Source organism: Papaver somniferum, chromosome 1 (genome assembly GCF_003573695.1).
Source record: "Papaver somniferum cultivar HN1 chromosome 1, ASM357369v1, whole genome shotgun sequence".
Taxonomy (NCBI): domain Eukaryota; kingdom Viridiplantae; phylum Streptophyta; class Magnoliopsida; order Ranunculales; family Papaveraceae; genus Papaver; species Papaver somniferum.
In genome coordinates, this window is record NC_039358.1 from 33386691 (window position 1) to 33399210 (window position 12520).

The window sequence follows — 12520 nt, forward strand, 5'->3', positions numbered from 1 at the left end:
AGTGCTCTTTCCTAGAGTTTTGCCTAAAGTTTTGTCATTCACCTACGCAAATAATCAAGATAAGAAACAGAGGCAAAAATATTGTTAAAATTAGAAAGTGTGTTTCTTACTTCCTTATTCAGCGAAGCTGATACCTTGCGTGAAATATTGACCTTTTTGGCATCCTGCATAAAAAAAATAATAATAATAAGAGAACGAAAGTTATGAGAATTTACAAATTGGATCAAGAGGATCACATACCGCTACTTTCTTTTCCTCGTTTGCGAGTAATTTAAATTCACAAGGTTGGTAAAGAGGGAAATCTTCGGGTAGAGGATTGTCAGAACCATCTGCAGCTTTACCAGATACAAAGGAACCTTCTAAGATGACAGGGAAATTGAGCCAACTAGAATCATTGGATCTGCGAGCAACACAATTAGAATTTGAATTCCAATCAACATCTCGCATAATTTTCTCATCTTCAGCGATACCATCCATTATCCTTATGCGAATAGCCCATTTAGTCACGTTACTTTTCATAACAGTAACGTAGTATTTCTTAAAGAAATTTTCGAGAGTATACTCAGCAGGATCTATAATTTTATCACGATGACCCTCTTTTCGCACTTCAACAGGATAAGAATTTCCAAGACCAGTTTCGTGACGAGCATACTCTAATGGTATCCTAATAGCATCACCACTCAATTGAAATATTCCTCGTGTGAATCTTTCGTCAGCAAGAATTCTATAGAAGAGAGGAATCTCAGGGTTATACAACGGAATTGGTAAAAATTGAAGTTGACCTAATGCAACGATAATTTTTTGATTATTCCATTGATCAGATTTGATTAAATCAAGGTTAAGTTTGGATACGAAGTTATATGAAGGAGGAAGAGAGAGTTCGTAACCCCTCTGGCTGAAGTCAGTTTTTAATCTGTTAAATTCAATCTCCATCTTTTTACCAGAAGGAGCCATTGAAGAATGGGAATGAAGAGTATAAAATTGCAGAGAAGGTGAAGAAGAATGAAAGAAATAAAAGGAGAAAGGTATAAGAAAATATATAGGAAAGAGCGACCCGTTTTTCAAGATTTATTCTCATTAATGCGAAGAAATTAACGGATAAAAACGTACGGTTAAAAAGGACGTGCTGAAAGATGAGTGGTTAAAAGTACACGCGTACATGAGGAGAGCTTAAGATAGGGAAAATTGTCGGCAAAGTAAAATGAAAAAAAGATAAGAATGTGCGAATTACAAGAGGATAATTTCTCATATCGCTCACTCTGAAGAATAAGCAATATGAGAAGAGGAAAATGTAGGAGTTAAATATCGCACACGTTAGTAATCAAGCGAAGTAAAGAATATAACTTAAGAGAACAACATCGCACACAACAAAGTTGAGATGACGCACCAGATGATGTCAGCAAAGTCACGAGTAAAGTGTGAAGAACTGTGCGAGGAGGTACGCTATGCGAATATGAGCGATTGTATATGAGCGAATGTGTCGCATAGTGATCCCGAAAATAATGGGTTTCTTAGCTGTCATCCACTATGTAAAATTATATATAATGGAGAGAGGTCATTGTTTCTAGGAGGATTCTAAGGTAACTCTTGACCAAGAAATAGATAGAGAGAGAAAGTAAATCTAGGTTTCAAGTAGAATTGTTGTAATACTTGAATCTATTTTGTAAACATTCCCAATTTTCAATTAATAAGACAAGAGTTCATAATGATCACCTAGAAATTGAATCAGTTTTAGTGTGGTATAGTTGTAAGATTTCTTACAACTAAAACTTTTATTGATGAGATTTTGTTTTGTTATGATTTTTTAGGGAAGATAGGAGTATTTGTCGAGAATGGGTTATGTTAGACGGAACGGAAGGGTTCGGGTAGTTGTTTGCATAAGTTTTTGTATGGATCTACAACGGAAAAAATTGTTAGTAGGAATTGGTGTGTGATGTGGGAAAGAAAGGATATGGGTAAGGAAATGGAGATTTGACGTGCTGAAATTTCGATTCGTAAAGGTAGTTATGGTGGTGGTAAGTTATGGGGTTCTATTTTCTGGTCAAAAGTTATCTTGTGGTTCTGAATGGCTCTTCAGTTTTACATTGCTTGGATGTCGGATTGAGATATCAACAAATACCTAAACTGGTATGTTGTTGTTGTTGTTGTAATACTCATTTCCTTAATTTATTTTTTTCTTATTATGTTATATATTGTTGATTTCATAGTTGTACGTTCTTGTGAGTACGAACGAGGTATAAAGGTTTTCATACTTATAGGTTATAGACAGACATACAGGATTGGCAAACTTACATAATGGCAGAATAACAACAATAAACAGAAAGACAAATGGATATACAACGCGTGTCAATAACAAAAACAGAAAGATTAAACTAACGGTCACTGGTGTAACAGTGGTATAAGAGAAAACTTAACAACTAGTATTGTCCCTCAAGATGAGTTGTTTAATATGAGAAGAAAGACTCAAAACATGCATCTTGTTCTTGAGTAAATCAAATCTGGGCGCAAGCAATCCTTTGTTAAGAATGTATGCAATATGATCAATTATAGAAATGTAGGAAGCCTTCAAACTCTTGGCCTGCAGAATTCTCTGACAAAGTAAAAATATAGAGCCATATATTTCATTTTTCTATGAATCACGAGATTAAATGATAAGGATAGTGAGATGATGCTATCAAAAGACATATGACGGGGCATAACAATAAAGATACGCAAGTCTTGTAACGATTGATATACCCAAACCAGTTTTGTGGAAGCTTGAGCAAGTTTCTGTATTCAGCTTCAATGAATGATTTGGCCACTGTAGCTCGCTTTTTTGATAACCATGAGATTGTGTTGTTGCCACAAAATAAACAGGAACCAGAAGTAGGTCTACTATCATCAAGAGACCAAGCTCAATGTACATCGCTAAATCCATGTAAGACCTGCAAGCCTTTTGAGAAAAATAAGTCATGATCTAAAGTGCCCTTGACAAATATGAGAATTATCTTGGCTGCATCATGTGAGTTATAGTAGGTTGATGCATAAACTGGCAGACTTGGTTGACAGAGTAGCATAATTATTGCCTTGTCCATGTAAGATACTAAAGAGTCCCTACTAAAGATCTGTATTCAGTGGTATTGGCTAGAATATAACCATCATGAACACTTAAGCATGAGTTGAGAAAATATTAGTACCACCATGTTGAATTTAGTTAAGAGATCTAGTGCATTTTTTTTCTCACCTCAAGGCCCAAGAAAAAATATAAATGACCTAAATCCTTAACAGGAAAATATTTTTTGGGATCAGCAATCAGAGTAGCACAACTAGAACAGAGTTGTCGGAGACAAGAATGTCATCAACATAGATAAGAACAACGACGATTATCCTAACAGAGATGGGGATAAACATAGAAGTATCTGCAGGAGAAACTTTGAATCCAAGAGACAAGAGTGTAGCATGTAATTTTTCATACATAGTCAGGATGATCCTTGTCCACAAAGCCAAATGGTTGTGTCATAAACACCTCTTCTTAAAGATCCTCATACAAAAATGCATTACTAACATCTAGATGAGTGATTTGCTAGTTGAAGTGAACATTTATAGCATGAAGTAGTTTAATGTTGTGGGTTTTTCCACATGACTAAAGCTTTCATTGTATTCCAAACCTTTCTTTAGATGCAACACATTGGCCTCAAGTCTTCATTTGTGTCTCTCAACAGTGCCATCAACATTTTTCTTTACCATAATGACCCATTTACAACCAATTAACAACATTTTGAGAAAGGGATGGATCCTCTAGATTCCATGTACCATTATCCTTTAGAGTTGCATGTTCATTAACCATAGATGTCCTCCACTTTGGATCCTTGTTGGCTTGAGCGAAGAAGTTAGGTGTAAGAGGTAGATAATTCTGAATAATAGCATGTGAAATTGGATGATTGGTAGCCCAAAACTTCTTAGGTTTAAAAATACCAGATTTGGCCATTTTCAGCATGTTGTGATCATTGGTAATATGAGGTGATACTAGTATAGCAGGTGTAGTAGACACAACAGATGAGATAGGACTATTAGAAAAAGGCAAGTATGTACTAGGCATAGTGGATAAAACAGCAGAATGATCAGAAAAAATGATCTCGAGTAAGAAAGCAATAAGTGTGTGAAGAATTAAAGACAAGTTTAGAGTAAGGAAAAACGGTTCTAATAAAAACTACATGTTTAAAAATATAGACTCTCTCTGAAATAGGTTCTAAACATCTAAAACCTTTTTTCTTGATCCTGTATTTTAGAAAAACACAATGCAAACTTCTTGGAGCTAGTTTATGAGGTGCATATGATCTAACCATGGAAAGCAAGAGCAACCAAAACACTTGAGAGAATTATATTTAGGCTTATTCTGAAATAATTTTTCAAATGGAGATTGAAAATGGATCGACTTAGTAAATTCGCAGTAAGGAAAACATCATGATAAACACATTTTTGTGTATGATTTATCTCAATTTCATATATTGATAGTGCTCATTTTGATGTATGTAGGTTTTTTTGGAGAAATCAACTTATGGAGAAAAATTGGCTCGAAAAGTGATATTTGAACCTCAAGAGGAAATTACTAAAGGCACCCTAGAAAAGTGTTAAAGGCACACTGAGGAGTTGATAAAGGAACCCCAGGAAATTTTTTATTTACACCCCTAAAATTACTATTTGCACCCCCTGGCATGTACTAAAGGGAACCCCAATAGTGGATATGGGGACTCCATCATCTTCCCGAATTCAAATACAGTTTTGGTGGGAAAATAGGTGCAGTGAACTTGCGGAGTTTGGATTCAAGAATTGGTCGTGATTTCAGGAGATTCAATAGCTGATTTTTGTTGGGCTGAATTCTAAATACTAGACAGGGCTGGTTTAAGCCTTTGATTCGACTAAAATTGGCTAGATTATCGATTTGAAACAAACAGGGCACCTTTACTCTCTTGAGGATATCTCAGGATTTTTGTTATTTTTGGGAAGTTTTCGTGTGGCTGCAAGGAGTTTAACTCCATATGGAACATGTACGCAACGTGCTGGTGTATGATAGTTGCAAGAAAACAACGTGAAAAGATAAATAAAGGGAATTATTTCCTGTAACCTGCTGAAAAAGGAAAAGAATTTATTAAGCGAGATTTTGAAGATTTGAGGGGGGATGTCTAGTATGTAAAGGTTGCGTGGGGGTAAGAGAAGAATCATTGAGAGGTTTGGAAGCTAACAGAGAGCTGCAAAAAAGAATTGGCAGAGTTTCGGGCGAAGCTTTCTGCTGCTGCATCTGAATAACACGAAGAACATTAGTTGTCGAGAACCGTCGTACTTCAACAGTTTTTACGATAGAAAATTGTAATGGTTATATTAAAATTTGTAAAGTTTATCTTCGGTTGTAACACTTCTTTAGGTTTTCTTTGTAACAGTCGATTTGTAATGCCTATACATCATTGTGATTTTTCTATTTTATATTATTTTCACTTCCTTGTATACTTTTGAGCTATGAGTACATATTTTGAGCAAGTGATTAATATGAGGAGATTCAGGAAGTTGAGCTTAAATCAGAAAAGTCTTACCAATATCCAACAAATCCCTATGCTTAGCTTTTGCAACACCATTCTGTTCAGAAGTGTGTGGACATGTAACCTCATGTTTAATGTCATGAAAAATAGTGAAAATAGCTAGCTCGGTATTTATGAATTCAGCACCTCCATCAGATTTAATAGTGATAATTTTGAGTGATAAAGAATTTTCAGTTTGTGCTTTGAAATTATATAACACATAATTGAAATCTGACTTTACATATAAAGGAAACAACCAACAAAATTTAGTAAAATCATCAATAATGTTTACATAGTATATATAGCCAATACTAGATGAAACTGGAGAAGATGGATGTGCAGGTATTTGATGTCAAATAGCAGGTGAGGTGGAGATTTTTTAAAGAGATTTGAAGTTGTTGGGGAAGTTGATGGGATATAGCCCATTAAGTTGAGGACCCTGCAGCAGAATCTCTATATTGTGATAATCCTGCACAGAATAACCAACATATGTAAAGGTTATGATGCAGTGATTCTCTGTTGTAAATTTGTGAACTGACAATAGCTTAGGGGAGGCACTAGGGACATGAAGAATATTTTGCAGAAAAGAATTAACAGATGGAGTGCTGAAAACAGAAATACTAATATAAGAAATAGGCATACCTTCGTCACTAGCAGTTTGAATATACTCATAGCCATGATAAGAAGTATAGTCTTCAGTTGGTGAAGCTTCAGATCAGATATACTGACTAGCACCATTGTCAGCATACCATGGATTTTCTCTAAAGATGCTAGATGCAGCAAGCATAACATGTAGGTTGTGTGGTGGTTACCGGCCTTGATAAGAAAAGTTCAAATGCTTGGTACACACATGTGCAAGATGACCATGGTGGTGGCAAATCTCACATGGATGTTTATCACCAGAAAAGAAAGTAGGTGGTGGTGCTTAAGAAATAACACCAGTAGGTCTCTGAAAAGTATATGTGTAACCACCTATGAGATGGGAAGGATAAGGTCTTCTACCTCTATAACCTCCTCTTGTTAATCATGAAGAGAAACGATAGTTATGATTTGATAAAGGTGTTCTAGGTTGAGTTTAAAAATCTCAAATTCAACAACAATGACTTAGATCTAACATTAAGGACAATCTCTTTACTTAACAACAATTTATGCAATTCAATACTTGTAAAGGTAGATTTTGAATGTGAATTGAAGTAACAAACGAATCATAAGCTCATCTTAAACCAGCAAGAGTAGTAACTACAGATTCACTATCACTCACAACAAATCCATAAACAACTAATTGATCACATATTTTTCAAATTGAATTCAAGTAAGTTGTGATAGAATCACTACCAAGTCGAAGTGACTAAATTTTAGTCCTAAATTGAATGGTATGAATTGAAAAGGCGGGGGATAACAACCACACCCAACTTAAAAGCGAGCTCAATCAAGAAGGATATCAAAGAGATTTATCTATGTTTCTCAATGCAATCAACAAATCAAACAAATAGAAATCCGCGAGCCTGGTTGATATGAGAAATAACTTGGACAGTACCAAAGACCAATGCCCAAGTGTCAATAAAGTTATATCCAACAAACAAGGTCGGATTTATCAACTGATTGAACTACGAAAAACCTGTGATATTTCAATTATATAAACAAATATAATGCGGAAAAGAAATAACACAGACAATACAAATTTTTTTAACGAGGAAACCGCAAATGCAGAAAATCCCCGGGACCTAGTCCATCTTTTAACACCACACTATATTAAGCCGCTACAGACACTAGCCTACTACAAGTTAACTTCGGACTGGAATGTAGTTGATCCATAACCAAGTCTCACACCGATTAAGGTACAGTCATATTCCTTACGCCTCTAGAACCACATCGGATTCTGCACACTTGATTACCTTAGCTGATCTCACCCACAACTAAGAGTTGCTACGACCTAAAGTCGAAAACTTATAAACAAATTTGTCTCCCACAGATATGTTTAATCTTTATTCGGTTTTTGTTCCGTCTTTTGATATAAATCAAGGTGAAAAAATTGATAATCCGATCTTATACTCTCGAAGAGCATCCTTGAAATATCAATCACCTCATAATAACCCAACTGATTGACAAAAAAAGTAATTGCGGAATCACAAGAGTCTGAGACGAAGAACTGTTGTGATTACTTTTATATACTTACCTATCGGAGATAAATCTCGAGCAATTCTTAGAGAAGATAGTATTCAACACGATAGAACAAGTAAGATCACAAAACGCAACTACAGAGATTATAGTTGGATCTGGCTTCACGAATACCAAATGAAGTCTTCAAGTCGTTAACCTAATATGGTTTTAGAAAAACCTAGGTTAAAGGATAATCGACTCTAGTTTGTAACAAGGACACAGTAAAGTGTCGGGATTAGGTTTTCCAGTTGCTAGAGTTCTCCCTTGTATAGTCTTTCAAATCAGGGTTGCTTACAATCAAAGTTAAGATAGCTTAGTAACAGAGCATTCAATATTCACTGTTAGATGAATCCTGATTTAAGATTCAAGCTAAGTCTGCTTAATAATAAAGCAATTAATATCCACCGTTAGATGGTCTTAGCTTGTTACACACAAATAAAATATGTAGGAATTACCAATAGGTACTATTATAGTGATACTAGTTAGTGGCAGGTCCACCCACTAAAGCCCAGTAACTAGAGGTCCATAATAAAAAGAAAATATAAAAATGGACCCAATTTTTTAATCCAAGGTCCTATACACGTGCGGGAAAAATCATGTGAAATTTTCAAATACCTAAACTACCTTTCCAATCCTACATATATTTAAGCATCCTATTTCAAAGTTTCTAAAAAAAAATACCAGCGAATTCAGATCCGGTTTCTGCTCTATTTCTTCTCTCGCTTTTGGACTAGGGTTTCTGAAGATTTCTTTAGTGATTTTAACAGGTATGTTGCTTAATATTTTATATTTTCTTCTTTCTGCTACAGTTTCATGGAGATCGGTTGTGTTCTGTTTGTTTCTTATGAATCTTGTTCGTATTTATTCAATTATTTGGTTAGATTGTTAAGTTTTTAGCTTATTTTAGCTTTTGATTTGATTAACTTTCTGTTTTCTTTTCAAAATCAAGTTTGTTTTCACTTTCAGATCGTATTATCCAGCAGTACATATTTGACATACTCATTGTTTCTGCTACAGTTTTTGAATCATGTTTAAGATTTGAATTTTGGATCATGGAGATCGGTTGTGTTCTGTTTGTTTTTTATGAATCTTGTTCGTATTTTCAGTTATTTGGTTAGATTGTTAAGTTTTTAGCTTATTTTAGCTTTCGATTTGATTATCTTTCTGTTTTCTTTTCAAAATCAGTTTTGTTTTCACTTTCAGATCGTATTATCCAGCAATACATATATGACATACTCATTGTTTCTGCTACAATTTTTGAATCATGTTTAAGATTTGGATTTTGGATCATGGAGATCGGTTGTGTTCTGTTTGTTTTTTATGAATCTTTTTCATATTTATTCAGTTATTTGGTTAGATTGTTAAGTTTTTAGCTTATTTTAACTTTCGATTTGATTATCTTTTTGTTTTCTTTTCAAAATCAAGTTTGTTTTCACTTTCAGATCGTATTATCCAGCAGTACATATATGATATACTCATTGTTTCTGCTCTTAGATTCTGTTTCTTGCAAAGATCTCTCATTTTTTTTAGTTTGACCCATCAGTACGTATGTGAAATACCGTATTACGTGCTTCGATTCTGCTGTTTCTCCTAGATTATTAATTATTCTTTGTCATGCAGTTGATTTTGTAGTTCATGAATCTGCAGTACATATATGGCATACTCATAGAAACTTCTCTTAGAATATGTTTCTTGCATAGATCTCTCACTTTTTTTAGTTTGACCCATCAGTACGTATGTGAAATACTGTATTTTAATACTGCTACATCTTTGTCACATTTGCAGGTTCAAAACATGTCCGATGCAGAGTGTTACAATCCAAATACCTACTGTTATGCATACATTTATTATAAGCATCATCATTTTGCTCACCTGGTTACTTTCAAGTCGTATTGATGACCTGGAATTTCTTATTTGTGAAAACTGGAGAACCTTGAACCCTTCTGAGATTATCATCACTTATGTTGAGAATGGTGTCAAAGTGCCTGTGATTGCAGACTTTCAACTTCATGGTCTCGCTTCCTTGCATTTTTCAAAGAAATCAGCGTTCTTTGAGCTGCATGTGGATTTTATTTCTGCTGGTGGATGTAGTTCCTCTACATTCAGCGACGTCGACAACAATTCAGAAATGATTAGGGCAGATAGAGAGAGTTATGAAACTGATGGAAAATAAATTGTTAAACCTCTTCTGTCCGATGGGTGGGAGAATGTTTTTGATGATCCGAACAAGATTTTTCGTGGTGGTGTTGATGTTGTTCGGTTGGCCTGTCAAAAGTATTGTTTGAAGACTGGGTATCACCATGCATATCATGGTTTGGAACGGTCACACCATGAAATTTTTGGGAATGATATAAAGTCTTACTCTGATCTGGTTTGGTGGGTGAATTCATTGAAAGAAACAAATCCTGGCTCTTATGTGGATTTTCAGTTTAACGATGCAACTCAGACATTTGAAAGGTTATTCATTGAAATAGGCGCTTGTATTGAAGGTTATAGACTTTGTCGACCAATGATTTTTGTTGATGCAACTTTTCTGACCGGGAGATTTAGAGGTACCCTTATGGCTGCTACTTGTCTGAAAGGGAATCAAGACAAGTGCTCTTTGTTACGTTTTAATTGTTATTGTTTACAAGTTATTCACTGCTTTTAATCGTTGGAACTTTTTGAGTATACCATTTATGTACTGAAAAGTTATTGTGTCTAACACATACTAATTCATATATGTAAGCATAAGACATTTTTTGAGTACAATATGTCTATTATGTACTGGAAATTCTTAGTCTATTTTCCAGTACATAATATATGTTACGTCTATTAATATAGCAACATATTTAGTGACAGTATATAATATATGTACTGTTTGTTTTTTGAAGGTTTTTATCTGCTAGCCTTTGCATTGGTCCCAGGAGAGGATGTTGACAATTGGGATTGGTTTACGTGCAATCTTAGCAGCATTGTTGATGACCGTCCTATCACCTTTTTGTCTGATCGTGATGAAGGATTGTTGAGGGCTATTCCTAAACACTTTCCTACTTACCATCATGGCTATTGTTACTACCACTTGCAAGGAAACTTACCAATCAGGAAATCGGACGAGAAGTACAAAGAAGTTATGGCTTGTTTCAAAAAAGAAACTTATGCTCTCACACCAGCAAGATATGAAGAAGCACTAATAGAAATGGATTTAATGGGAAGGCCTGGGGTTGCTGAGTATTGCCGCAATATGCCTAGGGAACATTGGTCCAGCGCGTTCTTCACTGGCTGTAGATTTGGTCAGACTACATCAAGCGTTGCTGAGTCCTTCAATAATTGGATTCGGAAAGACAAGAGGTTGCCTGCCTGCGCCCTCGTTGACATGATCAGGTTTGTGTGTGTGTTTTTTTTGTTGGTGTTTTCTTTGTTTTTGGTTTATTTTTTTTTTGTTCAAAATTTATTACAGGTGTTCTTTTTGTTCCATGCATAGGTTACGCGTTATGGAGTTGATGAATGAACGTCGCGAAATGAGTCTTTTGATGGACCCAGAGAAGCTCACTCCTACCTACGAGGCGTTACTTAAAGAACATATTCAAATTGGTCGAGTTTGGAATGTTACTCAGTCATCTGCGTATGAGTATGAGATTCATTCGCCTAGGTTAGCTTTATCCCATAAAACAACTTTTACTATACTATAGCATACATGTAGGAGTGAATCATATGTTTTGTTTTTTTTGTATTTGTTTGCAGTGCTGCATATATGTACTGCTTTTAAGTTATTTGTGCTGAAAAGATTTTTACGCATATGCAGGTCTCACACTGTTGATCTGCTGAACAAGACTTGCACCTGCCAAAGATGGCGTGTTTATGGTTTTCCATGATCTCATGCTACATCAGCTATTTCTGCCAAGGGTGATCGATACGTAGATTATATCGAAGACTACTTCAAAGTTACAAATTTTCAGCAGCTGTATTCAATTGCTATCAGACCAATCCCTAACTACAACAGGCCAGAGCAGTATCTGCCAGAGGATACTATTTTTCCACCCCATCCACGAGTTCCACCAGGTAGGCCAAAGGTAAATCGTATCAAGAATGCATGGGAGAAAGCTAGGAAGTCCGTCCGTTGTTCCAACTGCAAGAAGAAAACTCACCACAACAAGGCAACGTGCACTGTCATTCCTTCATACCCATGAGTTTTAGATTTTCAGTTCTCCCTTATTAGTTTATTGGTCACAATGCATATTCTGTTTTGCGCATCATTTTAAACACTTTTGTTCGCTTTTTTTAGAGTGCTGAAATTATGTACTGTTTGATATCTTTCTGGGACAAGGTACTTTGTGCTCATTTAAGACTCTTTTAATGGTACTTTGTACTGCATTATCCACTTTCAATATTATTGGTTTTTCAGGTTGATTTCCAAGTTTGTTCAAGACTTTCTGAGCACAACTATTATGTACTGTGTGTTCAATTAAGACACACCAAACAAAGAGACCAGCTCTGAGATTCATGTTCTCTCCCATCATGATTAAAAAATTTAGAGAGTCATATTCTTCAATTGAATCTAATAGCTGGTCTATGTTACATAAGACACACCAAAACACTTCATACTATGGACTTTTACCATCCAACATGTCAACATTTTTATAAAGCCAAACAACTGTACATAGATTAAACACAAACACCATAGTTTCGAGAAAAATTGTTATCAAAATAAATAAGAATAATTACTAACTTTGATATTGTCTAAAACAAACTAGAAAACTCTGAATATGTTCTCTATGATAACTTCTACTATGCAGTCCTAATTCATATAATCACTATCTTAAAAACCT

General features: G+C 35.1%; 1 protein-coding gene across 1 annotated transcript; it reads left to right on the top strand.

Moving 5' to 3' along the window:
• Nucleotides 1–3376: 3376 nt before the first annotated feature.
• Nucleotides 3377–12189, top strand: LOC113280558. The gene is made up of 7 exons (XM_026529192.1): nucleotides 3377–3440; nucleotides 10586–11075; nucleotides 11176–11343; nucleotides 11497–11555; nucleotides 11613–11764; nucleotides 11977–12018; nucleotides 12097–12189. Exons 1-7 carry the CDS (start codon nucleotides 3377–3379, stop codon nucleotides 12187–12189), a joined length of 1068 nt encoding a protein of 355 aa, XP_026384977.1.
• The last annotated feature ends 331 nt before the right edge of the window (nucleotides 12190–12520 follow it).

Excerpts from the sequence above, each read along its gene's own strand:
- LOC113280558 (XM_026529192.1), top strand. The coding sequence starts at position 3,377 with ATGGGGATAAACATAGAAGTATCTGCAGGAGAAACTTTGAATCCAAGA. Across the intron at positions 11,344-11,496 it reads TATGAGATTCATTCGCCTAG|GTCTCACACTGTTGATCTGC; the intron begins GTTAGCTTTATC and ends ACGCATATGCAG. Across the intron at positions 11,765-11,976 it reads TTCCACCAGGTAGGCCAAAG|AGTGCTGAAATTATGTACTG; the intron begins GTAAATCGTATC and ends CGCTTTTTTTAG.